We start from the raw sequence: 19,062 nt of genomic DNA on the forward strand, positions 1-19,062 counted from the left end.
ACGTGAAAGCACAACACCAGAATCAGTTGTTTCCATAAATTGCCAAGACCGAATGCAACATTAATTTATATTTCCACACTCCACATATCCACAACCTGAAGATTCCATGAACTCTGATATGCAACTGATAAAATTTAGTTTAAAATAATAAAGTTTGTGTGATCACTATTCTCTTTTCCCCCTAAATATAGATGAAAGTTGCTAATCCTACGAATAACCCAGAAAATTCACCTGTCAATTCAGCAGTGGCATTAAAAAACCGTCCTTTATCTGTCATGGTCACAGGGAAAGGAACAGTTTTGCAGAAAGCAAAGGTAAGGTATCTAGGAAGCATAACCACTGGAATTATGTAACAAAACAAAAACAAAACCCACCAAATTGGCATTCCAGGTTTGGTAAGTCATGGCAATTGGTAGTAGCACCAGGAAATATCAGATCTGTAGATTATTTGGAGAAATAAAGTATTTGTAGATTATTTGGAGAAATAAAGTAAACAAAAACACTATATAAAGTAATTGCAACTTCACAAGCTAATAAGCACTTTTTTCTTCCTTTTCTTTGCAGGAATGGGAAAAGAAAGGTGCTAGTTAGGAAATCCTAGCCTCAAGAAAAGAATGAAGATTCAAATTGGTTCTTTGTGGACTACAGAAGCCTACTGCCAGTAGCAAAAATGTCCAGATGAAGAAAGCATGGCAAGTGGGGAACTGTATCATACTGTCTGGAAGAAACAATGGACCTTGGCCAGATGCCAGCATGGCCTTCCTTAGACTAAGGCTGTTGCTCCTTTTAGCAGACTTGCACTGTGTAGCTAGGACAGATAACCCAAATGAAAACAGTACTTCTAACCTTACTGGTATCCTGAAACTGTTGCTGTACATAAGGAAGCTTTTGTCTACTTTTAGTATGGTGTTTTATCACTGTACAGTCTAGAATTTGTCGTTAAAATGACTTTTAGTTGGACCTGTTTAATATTTCTGTAGCATACCAAGGCATGACAGAAGACAGAGGAGGTAAAGTTGAGCTTCACATCAGCCATTTCTTTAGGAGAGAAGTTTTCTTAATCAATAATGCAAATTTGTATGATACTTCTATGGAATGCCCAACACAACATCCACAGGAGAAAATGTTAGGTGCTCCAGTTCAAAAGTTCAGCTGGCACACCAAGCTTATTCAGATGCCCTAATTTCAGATTAGGTGACCTATTGCTCAGCATAATTACCTTATATGATCCATGGATTTGAACATGCCATTTATTTTATTAAATAATTTTATTACAGCAGTATGGTGTAATGGTTAAGGCATCAGGCTAAAAATTAGGGGACTGTGAGCCCTAACCCTGCCAGCTGGGTAACCTTGGGCCAGTCACTCTCTCATTACTCTAGGAAGGAAGCAATGGTGAACCACTTCATCTTGGCAAGAAAACTGCAGGCATTAGTTGCCCGTTCATACTGAATCAAAAGCACAAATAAAAATCTACTATTTACACAGCAACTCATATTTATATATGGTACATATTTATATATGTCCTGATCCCTGTGCATGAGTATGAGCTTTACTTTTGGAAAAATAACACAGATGAGTTCCTTCTTTAAACACCTGTAGTTGCGCACATTTAAAGATGTAATATGTAAAATGTGTCTAAGTAAGGGATGATTCCAGTGCACTTCAGGGACATTAATACTTCAGGATAGGAACTAAGCATCAGCTACATCTCTTTGTATTCTCTGAGGTCAGTTTCACAGCAGGAATTAATCTGATGTAAACACATAAACATGATTTGGGGGAGAAAGGAATTTCACGCACCCTTGAAAGGTGTTTTATTACTCTTTTTAATAAATAAAATATAATTAGAGCAGAGTAGGAAGAGTCTTATAACTATTTTGCTGCCTGAAGGAAAGAACTACAAGGAGCCTTTCCACCCTCTATCACTCTATGTAGAAAACCGAATGCTGACATGTCGTTGAGTAGCACTGAGGGCAGTAAATTAGCTTAGGAGGCATATAGTAAGTATACGCGGAATCATACAGCATTATCTCGTCTCCCTCTACTATATACCTCCAGGGTCTGTTGCTTCATTGTACAATATTGAAGCTGGATGTAGGAGTTGATGTATTAAGTTCAGGAAAATACAACAGAAATTCTCATTTAAAGTTAGCATGGATTCTTCACCGAACATACCAGATTCTATATTTTATTCTTGAATAGGAGTAATTTTTCATGATATATGAACAGAAAGCATCATTGCTAGGAAGCTACTGTCAGGAAAGTACTGAAACGATTTAGTGGGCTTTTGATATCTGAGCACCATTCCAGACAATCATGATACTGTGCAATAGATGTGCCATATTAATTATTTGCTTGTTGCAGGAACTACAGACATCAGGTTTTCCCATTATGATGGGCCAAAAGCATTGCATTGCCTTGGTAACAAAAGCAACATTTATCACAAAGAAAATATCAAGGCTTTAGATCAGGGGTGTCCAACTCTGGCAGCATTGTGGACTTCAATGCCCAGAATTCCCCAGAGAGTCACAGGTCCTAAAGTTGCCAAGATTGGACACCATTGCTTTAGATCAGAGGTCTCCAACCTTGGCAACTTTAAGCCTGGTGGACTTCAACAGCAAAGCTGGCTGGAGAATTCTGGGAATTGAAGTCCACCAGGCTTAAAGTTGCCAAGGTTGGAGACCCCTGCTTTAGATAATACTTATATCAATAGATGTTTCTATACTGATTGGCTATCATTCATTAAATCAGTGACAATCCTACTGTGCCTGGGTTATTTTACAGCACCTTAATGAGAGCTCTTTCTCTTCTGAGCTATATATATGGGCTGCTCCATCCATCAGAAGCCCTTTGCTTATATGTGTATACAATTTCAATTCTAAGAATTCATCTAAGGATTTGACTGGCTTATCATATATTTATTTTTAGGCATCTAAAACTCAAACACCTCTTGTTGGATTACATCAGGAAGTAGTTTGAAAAAGTAAGTGGAAAGTCAGGATTAGCAGCAGAAATAAGACTCGAGCAGTCTTCAACTGTTCAACTGTTGTTTGTAACCCTGTGTGGTTCCTGAATGACCACAAATGTAAACACTACAGGTGTTTAAGGACTTTGTCATATTCAAGTAAGAATATCTTTTAGGTTTGCCATCTAAGGTAGCCATCTAAGGCTACCTAAGCTTATCTAAGGATGTGTATTAGTATATGAGAGTGACATTTTATAGACAAGGTGCAGACTTAAGGGGTTGTAGGGCCGTTTTAAAAAAGGACCTTGGATCCAACCAGTTGAAGAGAGGCAGGTAGTTCATTAATGAAACCTAAGACTGCTCCTGTACATATGCCCTCAGTGCCAGTAAACATTGTTTTGTGATGTCTGTATCATGCTAGTGTAAGAAAATATTGATGTATTAGAGCAGGGCTGTCAAACACCCAGCCCATGCATCACGTGCTGGCCACGCCCCCACCCTGTTTAGCAAAGGGGGGGAAAGTCCCAATATGTCACATGACACCACCATGATGTGAGTTTGACAGCCCTGTGTTAGAGTGACAGTAAGTTAAAATGCTGGCAAACTGACAACTAGAAGCATCGGTAGAAAAGGTACTAGAGGAGTAGCAACTGACTCATTTACTCCACTCAGTTCAAATAGGTCACTTCAGACCATAAAGTTGTGTCAACCAAAGTACTATGGCTGATTGTGTCAGCCAAAACAGAGGAATTTAAATCAGCTCCAAAGCTTTCTTTTAAATAACTGTAGAACTGTTATTATTATGTTCCTAGCTTTATAAAAAAACTTTATTGTACAAGTGTCTTTTTAGTCAGTTGCCATTTCAGATAAATCATTTTTAAATAAAAGTGTTGGCTGTATTTTAAATGTGTATTTGTTTTTCATTTTTATCATTACATTGTTGAGCTAACAGTTTCCACTGAATGTCTGGTTTTATGTAAGCCTACGAAGTTGAACTTTTCAACTTTCTACAAGGAACAGTTATTAACCTATTCCAAAATCCTTTAAGGGAGCCTCACATTTTTTAATGTGCATTTATGGTATGATATGTTCTTGTCCTGTAGGGGACACCCTTGTAACATTTTTAATAGAATGCATTAATAACAAGTTTTTACTAAGTATAAAAAGATTCAAGGATTCTTATAAAGGTAAAGGTAAATTACCTTTATATATGCTAGTCGTTCCCGACTCTAGGGGGCGGTGCTTGTCTCCGATTCAAAGCTGAAGAGCCAGCGCCGTCCGAAGACATCTCTGTGGTCATGTGGCCGGCATGACTAAACGCCAAAGGTGCACGGAACTGCCTTTGGTTACTTTCCCACCAAAGGTGGTTCCTATTTTTTCTACTTGCATTTTTACGTGTTTTTGAACTGCTAGGTTGGCAGAAGCTGGGACAAGTAACGGGAGCTCACCCCATTACGCAGCACTAGGGATTCGAACCGCTGAACTGCCGACCTTTCAATCGACAAGCTCAGCGTCTTAGCCACTAAGCCACCACGTCCCCATTTTTGATTCTTATCAAATTATGTACCTAATTTATTTAGGTACATAAATTATATAGAAAAGATAAATGTTAATTCAGAGTAGCCTTAGAAACCTTACACTAAAAATACATTCAAGGCAGTGATTTTAACAGCTATAGGCTGATACATAGCTTTCCTGTTCCCAAGATGGCAACTATAAAGTGCTCCCTACTAGTTAGTTTAATAACTACTAGTTCCATTGTTAATAATCAGTCCATACCATAGAGGAATTGGGGGGAGGGTTGTAACCTGCAGTTCTCATATGTAAAACATTCTGGGACTTAAACTTAACACTCCAAAAACCAAATTGTCGCTATGACTAATAAACACTCAAAGTTAACTTATATGTGGTCTAAAGCAATCACAGGATCCTTTAGTCCTCGTTGAGTTTGATTACCTAAAAAAATCCATTTTTAGAGTCTTACATTATAGGGTCTGAAAATATATCAGTATAACCCCTTCAAACATTGATGTTCTCTGCTCTAGGAATCAATCTTGGAAGCTCTGAAAAACATTGAACTATTCCTGATTTGTTCTCAGGAAAGTTATAAACAGCATTTCTAGAATCTTTCAAAGCTTTCCAGATTTTGGGTAGCTTTGAACTCAGTTGTCATGTATTTCTAGAAATAGAACAATATTTGTAGCCAAGCCGCAATAGCTATTGTTTTAAGTGGATGCACTTTTTTAGTTTTCCAAACCAGTAAGAACTATATTTCAGATGCACAAATATATACCTAAAAATTATGGATTTTTTTCATATATTAAATACAGAAAATATCTGATACAGGTGGTCTTTGACTTACAACCATTCATTAAGTTACTTTTCAAAGTTACAATGACACTGAAAATTAACTTAAAACTAGTCCTTGCACTTATGGCTGTCACAGCATTTTCAGAGTCATGAGATTAAAATTTAGGTCAACTTGGCAACCAATGCCATCATGTATTTATGACAGTTGTAGCATACTGGGCTCACATGGCTGCCATTTGCAATCTTCCTTGTTGGCTTTTGACAAGCAGTCAGTGGGAGAAGCTGTATTTGCTTAATGACCATGAGATTCTTTTAACAACCATGCCAAGAAAGGTTGTAAACTCTGGTGCAATTCATTTAACAACCTCCTTGCTTAGTAATGGAAATTCTGGTTTGAGGTGTAGTCTTAAGTCAAGGACTACCTGTCGCATGCTCTATGTAATTGGCACTTCGTAATTCCAGTATAAGTATATGTTGGTATGTAAATTGTAAGAACATTTCAAAAGTAAGACGATTTAAATTACTCCTTAATTTGGAATCTGTGCTCAGCTGAGAAAAGTTTGTCTCAATGTTCTTTGAGACAATCTAATGCAATTTGTTGGGGATTTGATCTCCGTAAATCAATTGCATTTATTAATCATGGAATATAAGCATGTTGCACAGTAAAAGGAGTGGATGGATGGGAAAGATATATTTATCTAGTGCGTATATATTCTGTATTGGTAACCCAGAAGTGTTCCCTGCAGGTAGGTTTTTCATTTTTTGAAATATTGTGTTCCCTTGGAAATCTAACCAGAATTCTCTCTTTGGAAATGTTTATGTCTGTGATCTGTACATTATTTAAAAAAATACTAATAAGCTTCTAAATCTGTTTCTTAACCTTGACAACCTTAAGATTTCAGGGCTTCAACTTCTAGAATTGAAGTTGAGCTAAGTTGGCTGAGGTATCCTGGGAGTTAAAGTCATTGGGTTGTTAAGTAAGTCACCATGTGACTATATCCGATTTTATGACTTTTTTGCAGTAATAGTGAAGCAAAAGCAATGGTGGTTAAGTGAATATGGCAGTTATTAAACAAATCCTTTTTATTCAAAGGGTGGGGCTTTTTTTAACCAGAAAAGGGAAATAAATGCCAGAAATTAGAAAAATGAATGAATAAATCATTATCATGTGATTATAACATTATCATGTGACCACAGGATGCTGAAAACAACTGTAAATGCAAGCCAGTTGCTAAACGCCTTAATGTGATTTTGTGGCAACAGGGAGTGTGTGTGGCTGTCAGAACTTAGGAATCAGGTCATAAATTCCTTCTGGGGGAGTCCATCATAATCTAAGTTGTTAAGCAAGGCCTACCTATAACCATAGTATCCTGAGAATCGTTTTGACCTGGAATGCATTTCATTGTGCAGCCCAACCATTAAGGAGAGTGCTATTCCCCACCTCATATTTTGCTCCCTTTTATTGGCTCCATGGAAGCTACATAACCTGTGCTAACATGTCCTACTCTTAAGTAGTCAGCCCTCACCTCTGTGACATGAAAGCTTTGTTTGCCACACCAACACGCAATAGACAGAAAACGTGCCACCTCCTCATTTCAGGTAAACAGGAACCTGCTTCAATTCATTAATGCTCGCCGTTTTTAATCAGAATTTGAGGAATACAGTTGGAGGAAACGGCAGCACTGTGTCTCTAGTGAGACACAGAGGGAATAGGTATGAAATGAGTATTCCTACAAGAAATAAATTTTTGTTGGCTTAGAGCTCAGACCAGTTTTCTCTCCGCTCCAGCTTCTTTGTATTCACTCCTAATGTTATTATCACTCATCAGCATATTTTTAAAAAAGCAATTTATGTTGTCTTACCACACAGTGGACCCACATATCAAATGACTGCAGCATGTTAAATATTTATTAAACATACCAACATGAATTGCTGATGCTTTTGATCTGCAAACTGGTTATTCAAGCAAAAATGACTCTATGTACTCCTTTTATTCCCACATAAGGGAAATACAGTAAGTGGAGAAGAGAAACACGTTCAGAATCAGCAGAAAAGAACCCCTGAAAGCTTAGCAGCTGCATTTGTACATTTCTGAACAATATAAAATCTTCATTGGCTTGCTTGTAAAAAAAAGATACAGACTTTTATGAATAATGCTATTTCTATAATTAAAAAAAAGCTTGCCAGATGGATACACTGCTTAGCTAACTTAGACTGATGAGTAAACCTACACTGATGGGATTTACTTTGGAGCAGACACATATAGGATTGCAGGGTTAGATAGCAAACTATTATCTAGGGAGCTCTAAAATAGATTGGTAGCAGTTACAAAATAACTTGCCTTCCTGAAGGATTTCTTGCCAAATAATGTTCGTAATACAGACTTTCTCACCATCCCTTCCCATCACTGCTCTAATTCTATATCACCCACATTTATGTTTCGCACTAAACCAGCCTTTCTTAACTTGATCACTTTCTGAGTATTCTTCAGTGAAATTAGGGAATTTGGTACTGAAGTCACTACATTTTATCAGGCAAAAGCTTTAGCATAACTTTTAACTGGGGCAGCTAAGGGACCATATTCTAGCTTTAATCTCTTGGGATGTGTTCAATCAAGATGTGTAAAAATAAGTTTTTGAGGTGTGATACTTCAAATGTATCTGAAATGCATCTCTTAGGCTTGGAGGAAGGCAGATTAGAGTAAGGAATCTGGCTAGTAATAGCAATAGCATTTAGTCTTATATACCACTTCATAGTGCTTTAAGCGGTTTACAGAGTCAGCGTATTGCCTCCAACAATTCAGTTATTGGCTCAAACTTATCAGCCCACTGGGTGTACTGTTTCCAGTGATACTTTGCCCATTTTTTCTGAAGTACCAAAAAGAATGAATCAAAGAGGCACGGTTCCTACATCCTACTATCAAACTATCAACTATCAAAGCTGTTCTTTCAGCACTAAGGAGAAATATTATAGACTTCCTATGGCTCTCCATTTCTGCTCTTGTAGCACACAAGAAGTAGAATCAATAATGTATGTTCTTTTATACAGCAGTTTAATGCAAGATTGCATCAGGATCATATTTTTTTTCCTTCTATCAGCAATACCTGGAGAATCAGCCAATTACCATGTTGAATGCCTACTCACTGATTAGGTTTTTATATGACCCACAATGTAAGAGAGCTTTGTAATCTAGCACCTCACAACTTTGGCAGGGAACTCACAGTAAGATTTCAGAGGGATTCTTATAAAGGCTTATTTATTTTTATTTTTATTTTATTTTTTTTTGTTTACATTTATACCCCGCCCTTCTCCGAAGACTCAGGGCGGCTTACAGTGTATAAGGCAATAGTCTCATTCTATTTGTATATTTTTACAAAGTCAACTTATTGCCCCCCCAACAATCTGGGTCCTCATTTTACCTACCTTATAAAGGATGGAAGGCTGAGTCAACCTTGGGCTGGGCTCGAACCTGCAGTAATTGCAGGCTTTGTGTTCTTAATAACAGGCCTTACCAGCCTGAGCTAAACTGGCCCATTTATTTTGACTTTCTTTTTTCCCCTTTTTAATCTCATCTTTATTTGCCAGCCATCATAAATAAAAATGGATTGATTTACTATAATTTTGGATGTGGGTGGAAGCCAGCAACTTAGATAATTTAAAAATGGGAACAGACAAATTTATAATGTGTCTATCAATGTTACCACCATTCCACTGTACTCTACCATCTCTGGCTTCATAGATAGTGTATTTTATATATCAATTGCTAGAAAGCAACAGTGAAATGGTGCTATATCCATATTTTTATGTTTGAGAGTTACTTCAAATCAGTTTTGTATTACTATATAACAAAAAAAGCTAGATTAGATAATCATCTCTGAGTTCTCATCATAACTTGTATAAATTCTGGCTTTTGGTCTTTACTTTAACTATAGTTCAGTATCTTCAGTTGTGGAAACATTTATAGAATCCAGGGAGATCATATTTGAGCTGAAAAAAATAAGATTATCTCTAGATAGCAGCATAAAAATAGTCTTCTGTATTTATCTCTTTGCTGCCATTAGTGGTTGTCCAAATTTCACAACCAAGACATAGTATACCTAGTTTATATTATAAAACAAATTTCAAGATAGCTAAACAATTAGCGTTCACAGCTGCATAAAGGCACTTTGTTTTGCATATGGAGAACTAAAACGTATAATACCTATTACGAGTATCGTTAACTATACATTCTGCTTCCTTTTCCTCCACCAGAATACCATTATAGGATGCGATATAACATAAATGGAATTTCTTTGTTATCTTGGAGATAAAAGATGATAAGCAAAAGTAAAAAAAGACTGTGCACTCATCTAGATGAATAGTTTGTTTCATTGAATTGAGGCATAATCGGTAAATTCACACATTTGGTAGCTAGTTTGCTTCTCATGTATGTTTCCGTTTGTACTACAGCAATGTTGCACTGTTAATATTTGTTCTCTTAGCTGCAATTTCAGCATGCCAGCATTGAACAATCTCTTCCATTATAACACAAGGCAAACTCTTGTTTATCCAGAGGGCTTTTGGGACACTACAATCCTTCTTCTCTGATTAATTAGATGGCAGATGATACTTTTTATAAAATCATAGGACTTGATTAATAAAACCATAAGAAAAAAATAGCAGTAACTACAGATACTTCCTTTTGCAGTTAATAGTAAACTTGGCACGTCCCCAAAATGCTAAAAAAATGGTTGGAAATGGGAATTTATTTTATTCAGGCTTTGGTCAAAGGGATAGAACTTTCCAATTAAAGGACAAAAACTAAAGGAATTGCAGTTGGAATTGGGAGGAAAGAATAGACCATCCATGTAAAACAATGGATACAAGCCATTATCTTTGGTGACTGATGGTGGGCTTGCCAATCTATAAAATCCTATATAAACCAGTAGATCTGGAGGTCATTAAAAGGCTAAAATGTGCCTTAATTGTATTCATCCTGTATATTTGGAAATAAACTCAGGTTTCACAAAATCAGTCTTCAGTGATCAAATCTGGGTAAGTATTGTGTATGAAAGCTTCTCACTTGTTATAGTTGTATCTAGCAACGTAAGTATAGCTTTTGTAAGCCATGTCAGAGCTTGTCAAGTTGTTCTGTTGTTAAACCTTGGATTTATGGCAATCATTATATAGAGGTAATGTTGAAAAAATAGTATATCAACATAAATATGCAATATAAAAGTATGTAAGATTATTAGTCACCTTATTTTTGATTACAATAAGATATTTTTGTGCAAAACTTTTGTGCTTAGAAACAGCATACTGCTTGTAAATGTATATTTTGCTTTCCTGATATGTATGATTTCAGTAACTAAAGGTAAAAGTTATTTTGTCTGTTTTAGCATCTAGTCCATGTGTCTTTTTTTTTTAAAATACTGGTGAATTCTGTATAGCAGCCCCAATCATCTCAATTTAGATGAGTATGGATCATTGCAGGATGTTTCCATGATTGTGAAGTGTCACTGCTTCGAATTCCTGTATTTTAAAAAAGGAAAAGTAAACCTAATTATTAATTCTCACAGCCAAGTACTGAGTGCCTATTCTTTTATGCATTCACAACCTAATTAATTTATTAACAAAATATAGGCTACATTACAAGATTAGAAGACTTAAAAGAACTTTAGAGAGACATGAAGAGAATACATGTAGTTCAGTGGCCCTTGGTGCTCTCTGAGTCCACTGATGATGTTACCTTGTTGGGTAATAAATCTATAAGAAAACAACTACGGTCAAAAAGCACTAAAGGTCCCACATGACATCAGGTGAACATGAGTTAGTTTTTCCATACTGAGCTCTTTTGTGATCAAGTCTTTAAAATATTAAGAACCGCCTTTACTATAATAATATTGCATATTGCCAGTATGAAACAAATATTCAGCATCATCAGCTTTCAATTGTCAGTCACCTAAAAGATGCACTTGAGTTTCCCAGGCTCTTTAGAACAGATGGTTGGTGCATTCTTCACAGACAGAACAAATTGTTTGCCAGATGCAATTGCAGAAATTCTGCTGCTCAGCAAAACTAAATGACAATCAGTCAATTGTTGGTGTTCTATATCATTATTAAGATAGCACACCTACACTTTTGGAATAAAGCCAGCAAGACCTAAGCAAAACAAATACTATTAAAATCAAGCCATGCATGCTTTTTAAAGGGACATTGCCATGAATATATTAATTGTACCCTTTTATTATGCAACATTAAATACAGTATTACATTTTAGCCTCAAACTCACATATCCCTTTTAGAAATGAAAAACATTGGGCTCCCCATATCAAAACAACATTCTTTATGTGTGGCTAGAATCTGAAAATAGCATTTAACACCGCACAGGATTTAAGCAAAATGGTTCGGTTGAGATCAGCATATGTGGGACTGATTGGGGTAGTTTGTAGGGGTGATACTGAAACATTTTACCATATTTTATTTATTTATATATTAAATTATTGTATTTTAGCCCAATTTCATTTTAAATTGTATTTTATCCAATTCCATTTTAAATTATTTTTATCAGATTTTAGTAATAATTTGTGTCTGGAACTCTGCACTTTGATATGGCCCAAGGCCGAATCAATAAAGTAAAGTGAATGTTAAATGAAAAACATTAGAAATATTTAGAAATAAAAACTCATTTCCTATTTTCCTAGAGGGTTTCCTTCCTTTTTATGTGTTATTGAGCTGAAAATGAGGCCAAATAAATAATTAAGATGGTATAGAAAAATGCTTGCTGATCCAAGCAATACATACTGTTTTCACAATGCGGTCCTTCCCAGCCTTGGCATTGACACCAGTAGTTGCCATTTTTAGGAATACAAATTCCATAATTCATGCAGGGGTTAGGTTTACAGATATTTACTGGCATTTTGGCTTCTGTAACAGAGAAAACAGAAAACAGTGTTGGCTATTTGGGCACAACTAAATTTAATCTCTCAAAGCTGCATACCTGGCTTTTGCTGCATATGTGGTAAATGGAAGTCAGTGAACACATTTTTTCTGTGTTTGAAAGAGCTCCCCAATGTGAAATTGGATACTGGAATAACAGCTGGCAAAGTAACCAGCCAGGATCTGCAATGTACAGAATTTTTAAAAAGCAGATACATTTGGAGGCTATGGGAAATAAAAAAAGAAAGAAGAAAAGTGTAGATTCTATTACAAATCAAGAGGTTTACCTTAAAGACTAGTTCTATTTACGGTGATACCTTGGTACTCAAGTGCTTTGAAACTCATCAAATCTGCTACTCAATACATTTTGATGTGAAAATTTTGTCCTAAAATTTTGTCATTGTTTGCTTGGTACTCAGGGCACAAGCTAGAGCTTGTCGGTGTCGGCTACCTTGTGACTCACTACATTACTCCTCATGGGAAAAATGTGTTTGGTACTCATTGTTTTTGGTACTTATCGAAACTTCTGGAATAAATTAACAATAAGTACCAAGGCACCATTATATTGACTTAACCCAATCCAAAGTCAGATACCAAAGCAATGCTTTATTGCTGAATACAGTTTAGCATTATCCTTTATTTATGGCATATTTCTTAATTTAGAATTATTATTTAATATCTCTCTAATATCTCTCTCATGACTCATTATATTCTCTTCTTTCCTATAAAGGATCTGATAATCTATTACAGATGGTCCTTGTTTAACGACCATTCATTTAGCGACTGTTCAAACTTGCAACAGTGCTAAATGAGTGGTACTTATGTCCTAGAACAGGGGTGTCCAAACTTAGTCTCTTTAAGACTTGTGGACTTCAACTCCCAGAGTCCCTCAGCCAGCAAAGCTGGCTGAGGAACTCTGGGAATTGAAGTCCACAAGTCTTAAAGAGACCAAGTTTGGACACCCCTGTCCTAGAAGGTTTTTTTTTAAATTTCTTTTTGTCACAACAGTATACACAAACAATTGTCATAGATAAAACAACATATTTTGAAGAAAATATACATATATGTAAAAAAAATATGCATCAACTATATCAATTTGATATGATGAAGGGAACGATAGGACAGGAATGGTAGGCACTTTTGTGCTCTTATGCACGCCCCTTATAGCCCTCTTAGGAATGGGTGAGGTCAATAGTAGACAGTTTTTGGTTGAAGATTTTGGGATTTTGAGTAGTGACTATGGAATCAGGTAATGAGTTCCAAGCATTAACTGGCTATTCCAAGTTCCAAGCTATTCCAAGTTCCAAGCATTAACTGGCTATAACAGTTCTGGCTATTGTGGCTCTCATAGTCACATGATCACAATCCAGGTGTTACGCAGTGGCCTGGATTTCCAACCATTGCAAGATTCCATGGTCCCATGTTAGCAATTTGCAATCTGTCCTACCAGCTTCCCAAGGAAAGTCAACGAGAAAGCTGGCAAGAAATCATAAATTTTATGAGATCCTCACTTAAGTACCTGTAGCAATTCACTTAACGATGGTAAACAAAGATTGCCAGAACTGCCATTGCTAAGCAGTGCTGTCACATAATGTCATTCTTTACAACCTCATCACTTAATGATTGAAATTCTGATCCCAAATACCATTATTAAACAAGGACTACCTGTCTCACCATCTACAAGTTCAATCCTATCAAAGACATTGTTTCAAAAACAAAACAAATTCCTCTTTAAAAGCAGAACCAAATATTTTATCTATTTCCACAGTCGTTCATTGTTTTAGAGTTTAGTACAATCCTAATTTATTTCAATGAACTATTTATCATTCTTTTTATTTCAAGTATATTTTTTAAAAAATCAGTAGCTATTTTAAAGTAATTCTTGTTGGAGAAGAAAGTTAAATCTAAGTCTTCTCATAAAGCATAGTAAAGTAAAAATAAAGTCAGGAGAAATGGCCTTAACACTGAATTTGATGTAGATTACATATCTTTCTCACTATACTTTTTTATTCTACTGCCTCTGCTGGAAGTTTGGAGCTGACTGAAAAAGAAGGTAAGTTAAGAAAAAATGTTGCCACAATTGTTGGCTGTAAAACATAAAATCAAAATATACCTTACCATCACACAATTTTTCCATGATAAAGTCGTCGCTATGTCTGAGATCTTCGTAAGAAGAAATTCTCACCAAATTGTTAGAAGAGCCTGCAATCCTCAACAACAAGTCCATTTGTACATGTTCTGTCACAATGATAAGAAGTGATACATCATTACTGCGTAGCTGTTGGGCAGGGACTACGGCATCCTCCATGCCAGCTCCGCTTGTGAGTACTACCACAACTTTTTTCACACCAGGCCTTGCTCCTTTTTGGACAACTGTGACATCATCATGAATATGAAGCAAGGCACTTCCAACTGAGGCAGAGCCACCTGTAAAGGGAGCTTGTTTGATGGCTTCCTGAAGAGCTGAACTAGTAACATGTGTATCCAGTCCAAATACTGTTTGAGGCCTTTTACCAAAGACAACAAGGCTGACTTGTGTTACATCCCTATTGATGCCAAACTGGGAAGAGAAGCTGCTGACAAAGTTTTTCATCTGGGCAAAGTTAAACCTTCCAGTTGAAGTTGAGGAATCCAGAGCAAAAACCAAATCCAGGGGCTGAGATAGGCAGCCTGAAGAGGAAGAAGAAGATACCAGCTTTTGAAGAATATGGCTCATTCATGTGGATACCTACAAGTCTTATATCATACAGAAAAGGGAATCACATTTAAGTAAGGTTATATTGGCAGGAGAAGTCTTCCTCTACAGGTTTCTCATTAAAAGACTGTTTCCATTGGAAACCCATGGGAAAAAAGTGATTTCACTTCCTTCTGCAGCTGCAAACATGAACACAAAAGACAAGACTTTCTATAGGGGAACCAGGATACAAATAAGGTTTTGTTCATACAAACTTTGATTTCATCAATATTTCTGATTAGAAGTTATAAATCTGGATATTTAGTGATAACACCAGGGGTGAGTTGGCAATATAACAAAATGAAATCTGTTTCTTGTAATAGCTCAAGTGTTGCATTACGAAGAACTGAAACCTCAGTGAATTATGAAGCTTATTCAAAAACTGTCTGCTATCATCACCAATATGTAGCTTACATTAAGGTGCTACTGGAATAAAAGGGGAAAAGGAAGACAGTGCATATCTCTCCAAACTCTTTGGAAAAACAGGGGGATAAATATACAGTAATAAAGAGAATTAACTAATATTTTATTACATTTTTCATTACACTTCAATTTTAAAATAGACACGGTTTAAATACATCACTAATCAATAACCTCAGATACTAGAGAGACAAATCTAAATTGGTCTATATGACCTCTGACTAACAACAAAGATTGAAATTAACAACAGCATATCATACACTTTTCAAATGGTTTAGGAAATGGCAACCTCTTTTTCATTTATTGATTAATACAAGTACATAATTGTGCTGTCTGCAGTAGCTTTGCTCCTGTATTATCTTTCTTTAATGAACTGAAATATGTACAACATCCAGCAGGAGACTATGTGACACTGAACCAATAATAGATATTGAAATAACAATTGGTATGGTATCTATCTTGAATTCTTACCTTGGCTATCGATGCTGCAGATTTTTCTCTGTAATTCAGTAATTTTATTGACTAGCTCTTGAGTGGTGGAGTAGATAATGGTCCGCTTTGGATTCCCTGTAATCTCCTCCAGTTCTCTTCTTAAAAATTCACTGCCAATTGTAATAATAGAAATACCTTGTTTCCTACTAAACTTAGCTGCTTCTACCACTGAATCCTCAGCTTTTGAATCTGTGAGCAATACGACAACATGGGGAAGATCTTCAGGAACATCAGCAAAGACTGGTGCACGCTTAAAGCCATGTTGTGTAATAAATTGTAAAGCTTTGCCAGTCAAAGTGTTTCCTCCATTGAACTCCATGGAATCAATGATCTTCACCAGACTGAACATATCTCTGTAATCCCCAATTTGGACAATCATCTTGACATCATTGCTATAATGAGCCAGGGCCACATTTCCAATAGTTTCTGTATCCCACATTTCATGGAGAAAACTTTTCAGGAAAGCTTTATAATGCAAGAAGCCTTCAAGAGTAGTGCTAGATGAACTATCCACCAAAAAAAGAAGGTCCACACTGCATTCCAGATTTATATTTGGTGCTGTTTAACAAAATAAATAAAAACTATTAGAAACCCAGAAAGAATGCAGAACAAGAATCTTCTAAAACAGAAAACTGTACAATATATAGCTATCACTAAGGTTTGATTTCAGGCCTGTCATCTTTTAGTTACAGAAATGGTATGGGGTCTCCTGCTTGAGCAGAGGTTGGACTAGAAGACCTCCAAGGTCCCTTACAGTTCTATTTTTACTGATTGATTCAAATATTTAATCACAAAATGTAACCTAAGATAGTGCTAGAATGAACTAAGACTTAGTTCATTGGCAAAATATAATAAATGATGAGGTGTGTGTGAGAGAGATGGGATTTCTTGTTCAGTTGTTTGTTTAGATTTTCAGGTCATGAACCACAGATGATAGAAACATCTTCCAAAATTCAGTATAAATAAAAGCATTAGAATAGGTAAGCAGAGATATAATTAGAAACTGTCTGAAAGAACCCCTTCAGTTTCTGTATAAACTTCCTACACCAGAGAGACTTGAAAAGTGTAATTTGGATATTTCATATTAATAATTGCCACTCTCATAATTCCTCTTTTATAATAAATTATCAATTAAAAATGTCACCTAGACAAAACATAATTCTTATTAACTACAGAGGATCTGGATAAATGGTTCTAGCCTATACAAATATTGAAAGAGAAATAGTAGTTTTTGCTTGTTTGGTGGGAAATTAAGTCAACATATTCTGGTATCCTGATCTGAAGGACGGTGGAATTATATAATACAATATATGCAATATATAATATTTTATTTTGAGGAACGTTCAGATATGGATATCACATATGCTAATTCTTAACGAAGATACTGATTTAAATCAAACTGTCTAATTCTTATTCCATTCTGCTTTTTCTTATTAAAGAACAAATAATAATAATCAGATGTTTTTGTAGAAAACTGGCTCATGTTACCAACACATTAAAAACAAGATTACAGTCCCTATAATAAAATAACATATACCACAGTTGGAATCTCCTCCAAATTCCACTGGACAGACACAGTGGTAGGCTTCTAATCCCTGTTGAATGCAAGTGCCTCCGTTCTGGCAAGGATATGAATCACAAGGATCTAAATTCAGGAAACAGAGATAAATGGAAGTTTATTACATTTTTTTCCTCTTTCAATAGCAAGCAGCACTGACCTCTAAAAAAGCAACACATTTCATAGTATATCTAATTAAAATCTATCAGTCCATTCCTGCCCCCATTTTGTGTCTACCCTGGCATCTCTTATAATTAAGACAGAAAAAAAATTCAAGAATAAAAGCCCTTAGAATTATGGAACTTTGTACACTGTCATCGCTTCCCCAGAATCAAGGTATTATAAAGAGATTATAAAGAGATAAATGGATACTTGTCTTGATTCATGCAATTATTTTTATTCTAAACATAATTTATTTTGGTTAATAAAAGGCTAATGATTGAGGGTGGATGAATTTTCAAGATAAAGTTTTGAATTTATTAATTTCTTCAGTATTAATATTTTATTGTATGAGGTGAACATGTAATTCTTTTCATTATAACAGTAAAATATGTATGATCAGTCTTGAGTTGAAAGAACATACCGTATTTTTCAGACTATAAGATACTCCGGACTATAATAACTTTTTTGGTGAGGGAAACAAGAAATCTGTCTCCCAGCAATTTTGCCTCCTGCAGCAAACAGTCTGCTTTACTTTCATTTTTGTTTTCAGCATACCTTGATTAGCACAAGAAAAAAAAACCTGTTCCCAGCAATTTACCTCCTTGCAACAAGCAGCAGAGGCCCGCAAAGCAATAGGCAATGGCAATTCCTGCAGCCTGAAACGGCTGAGAGTTGGGAACAATCAACTTGTGCTAATTAGACTTCTTGCTGCTTGATGCAAGGAGGTAAATTGCTGGGAGGCAGAGGCCAAAGGGTGGGGCCAGTGGGTGGACTGGGCTACATTCAGGGTATAAGATGCACCCAAATTTTCACCCCCTTTTGGGGGAGGGGCAAGTCCGTCTTATACTCCAAAAAATACGGTAATTATAGATCAATTAAGGACCTACACAATTCAATGGAACACAATTCAACTGAAACTGATTAATATTTTTCTATGATCAAAGGATTTGACTAAAAAAAGTAAAAATGAAAAATAAATGTGAGGAAATCAAGTTATAAATGTTTAAATTTGTCTGCATGGGGGAATATATGGAATATACTTGATAAATCAGTTCCTTCTGTCCATAGAACATTTTTAATCTAGTGGAGGACCACCACTGGAAGAATGGAAGAAGAGCCTATTTTTACTGATGATTGCTCTTCCTAGTTCCTTGAATAGTTATCCTTGTGCCTTTGTAGTTTGGGGATTCTCTAGAACAGTGTTTCTCAATTGTGGAAACTTGAAGATTTGTGGACTTCAATATCAGAATTTCCCTTACTGATGGGAGAATTCTGGGAGTTGAAGTTTATATAACTTCAAGTTACGAGGTTGAAAAACACTGCTTTATAACAATGCCAAACTAGAGGGAGGAAGAAATTTGTGAAAATAATCTCTCTTCTTTGAGGGAAACATTCAAATGTTGCTAATGGAAAAATACCTTGGATAATAGCCTAACCCAGGGGTCTGCAAACTTGGCTCTTTTAAGACTTGTGGACTTCAACTCCCAGAGTTCCTCAGCC

The 19,062-nt window shown here is 35.9% G+C and overlaps 2 protein-coding genes across 9 annotated transcripts in view; one reads left to right on the top strand and one right to left on the bottom strand.

Moving 5' to 3' along the window:
• AFAP1L2 (actin filament associated protein 1 like 2) overlaps positions 1-4,889 on the top strand; it is a 93,125-nt gene extending 88,236 nt beyond the window's left edge. For all 3 annotated transcript variants that reach the window (XM_058188602.1, XM_058188603.1, XM_058188601.1), the window contains 2 exons: positions 192-314; positions 565-4,889. In XM_058188602.1, coding sequence (XP_058044585.1) covers positions 192-314; positions 565-591 — 150 coding nt within the window. In that variant the 3' untranslated portion in view covers positions 592-4,889. The remainder of the gene's footprint in view (positions 1-191; positions 315-564) is intronic.
• The window catches only part of VWA2 (von Willebrand factor A domain containing 2), a 79,052-nt gene that overhangs the window by 10,453 nt on the left and 49,537 nt on the right, over positions 1-19,062 (bottom strand). For 5 of the 6 annotated variants that reach the window (XM_058188604.1, XM_058188605.1, XM_058188610.1 and 2 more), the window contains 5 exons: positions 17,380-17,487; positions 15,822-16,400; positions 14,315-14,866; positions 12,062-12,184; positions 5,096-10,789 (listed from right to left, as the gene is read on the bottom strand). In XM_058188604.1, the coding sequence (XP_058044587.1) occupies positions 10,722-10,789; positions 12,062-12,184; positions 14,315-14,866; positions 15,822-16,400; positions 17,380-17,487 (1,430 nt within the window). In that variant the 3' untranslated portion in view covers positions 5,096-10,721. Of the gene's footprint in view, positions 1-5,095; positions 10,790-12,061; positions 12,185-14,314; positions 14,867-15,821; positions 16,401-17,379; positions 17,488-19,062 lie in introns of those variants that run through there. The other variant, XM_058188608.1, reaches the window with a different exon arrangement.

This window comes from Ahaetulla prasina, chromosome 6 (assembly GCF_028640845.1).
Source record: "Ahaetulla prasina isolate Xishuangbanna chromosome 6, ASM2864084v1, whole genome shotgun sequence".
Lineage (NCBI taxonomy): Eukaryota > Metazoa > Chordata > Lepidosauria > Squamata > Colubridae > Ahaetulla > Ahaetulla prasina.